The 1275-nt window shown below is 49.9% G+C and overlaps 1 protein-coding gene across 1 annotated transcript in view; it reads right to left on the bottom strand.

Annotated features, from left to right (window-relative positions):
• The window catches only part of si:ch211-195b13.1 (STKc_SGK domain-containing protein), a 5966-nt gene that overhangs the window by 4209 nt on the left and 482 nt on the right, over window positions 1-1275 (bottom strand). The window contains exons 2-5 of the mRNA XM_037693189.1: window positions 1133-1208; window positions 524-590; window positions 408-448; window positions 254-311 (exon numbers count right to left, since the gene is read on the bottom strand). Coding sequence (XP_037549117.1) covers window positions 254-311; window positions 408-448; window positions 524-590; window positions 1133-1208 — 242 coding nt within the window. The remainder of the gene's footprint in view (window positions 1-253; window positions 312-407; window positions 449-523; window positions 591-1132; window positions 1209-1275) is intronic.

The following is a 1275-nucleotide window of genomic DNA, read 5'->3' as shown; positions in this document are numbered from 1 at the left end:
GCCCCTCAGACAGGTGGTTCAGCCCCTCAGACAGGTGGTTCAGCCCCACAGACAAGTGGTTCAGTCACACAGGCAGGTGGTTCAGTCACACAGACAGGTGGTTCAGTCACACAGACAGGTGGTTCAGTCACACAGACAGGTGGTTCAGCCCCTCAGACAGGTGGTTCAGCCCCTCAGACAGGTGGTTCAGCCCCTCAGACAGGTGATTCAGCCCCTCAGACAGGTGGTTCAGTCACACAGACAGGTGGTTCACCTTTCCAAAGCTGCCTTTCCCGATGATTTTCAGGTAGTCGAAGTCACACGGTTTGATCCTGAGGCAGAAAAATATTTTTACAAACTTTGAAATCCTTCAACCTAAGATGAAGATGAAGAAGATGCAGATGAAGAAGAAGATGAAGAATACTCACTGGAGGTCGTCAGCCAGCGAGCTGCGCGGGTTCAGGCACATCTGCAGGATCATTCATGAAACATTTAGGATCCAGTGACAGATTTAAGGACAAGTGAAAAAGGAGGAAGATCTTACCGGACCTCCATCTTCATCCTCCTCGTTCTGGTTCTCATCGACCTTCAGGAAGTTGTTCACTTCAACGCTGAAGGAAAACAAGTCACAGTCACTTCCTCTTTATTCATTTATTCATCCTCTCTGGTCACACAGACCCCAGTTCCAAACTGGGACTTGACCCAGGACATTTTGCTGTGTGGCAACAGTGCTAACCACTGATCCATCGCGGCGCCTCTTTTATGTTCTGATCCAGTGACTCTGGATCTTAGACTGGATGAGTTTAGTCTGAGAGCTGAGATCTGACCCCCCTCTGAGACCTCAGACAGGTGAACTCTCAGATCATCAGCTGTGAGCCCCTCCTCATGGCAACATCTGGGGGTACAGATGTGTCTGTGATTTTCCACAGCACCGGACATGGAGTGGGTCAGAACCACCCGATGCAGGGTGGATTAATTGGATTCGAGGTTTATGGTGCCGCAGGGAACATGAGGGATTAGTCAGGAGGTGATTAACTATTCTTGCTCCTCAGGGAGCAGATTACCCTGAGGTCCTGCAGCGTCACAGATCATGAATGGACCGCTGGTCCCTCATAAAACCTGCTCCTCCTGCAGCTGAAAAAACTGTACTCACTGTTGGCAGATGTGCGGCGTGGACACCAGCTTCTGGATGAAATCATTCAGACCCATTTTTCTCTCCTTGATGAAAGCTGCAGAGAAAAAACACACTTAGACTGTGGCTCTGACACCGAGTTCTGGTTCTGGACTAGACTGTGG

Source organism: Nematolebias whitei, chromosome 19 (genome assembly GCF_014905685.2).
Source record: "Nematolebias whitei isolate Nwh7 chromosome 19, NemWhi1, whole genome shotgun sequence".
NCBI lineage: Eukaryota > Metazoa > Chordata > Actinopteri > Cyprinodontiformes > Rivulidae > Nematolebias > Nematolebias whitei.
This window is presented reverse-complemented; position numbering and strand designations above follow the sequence as displayed.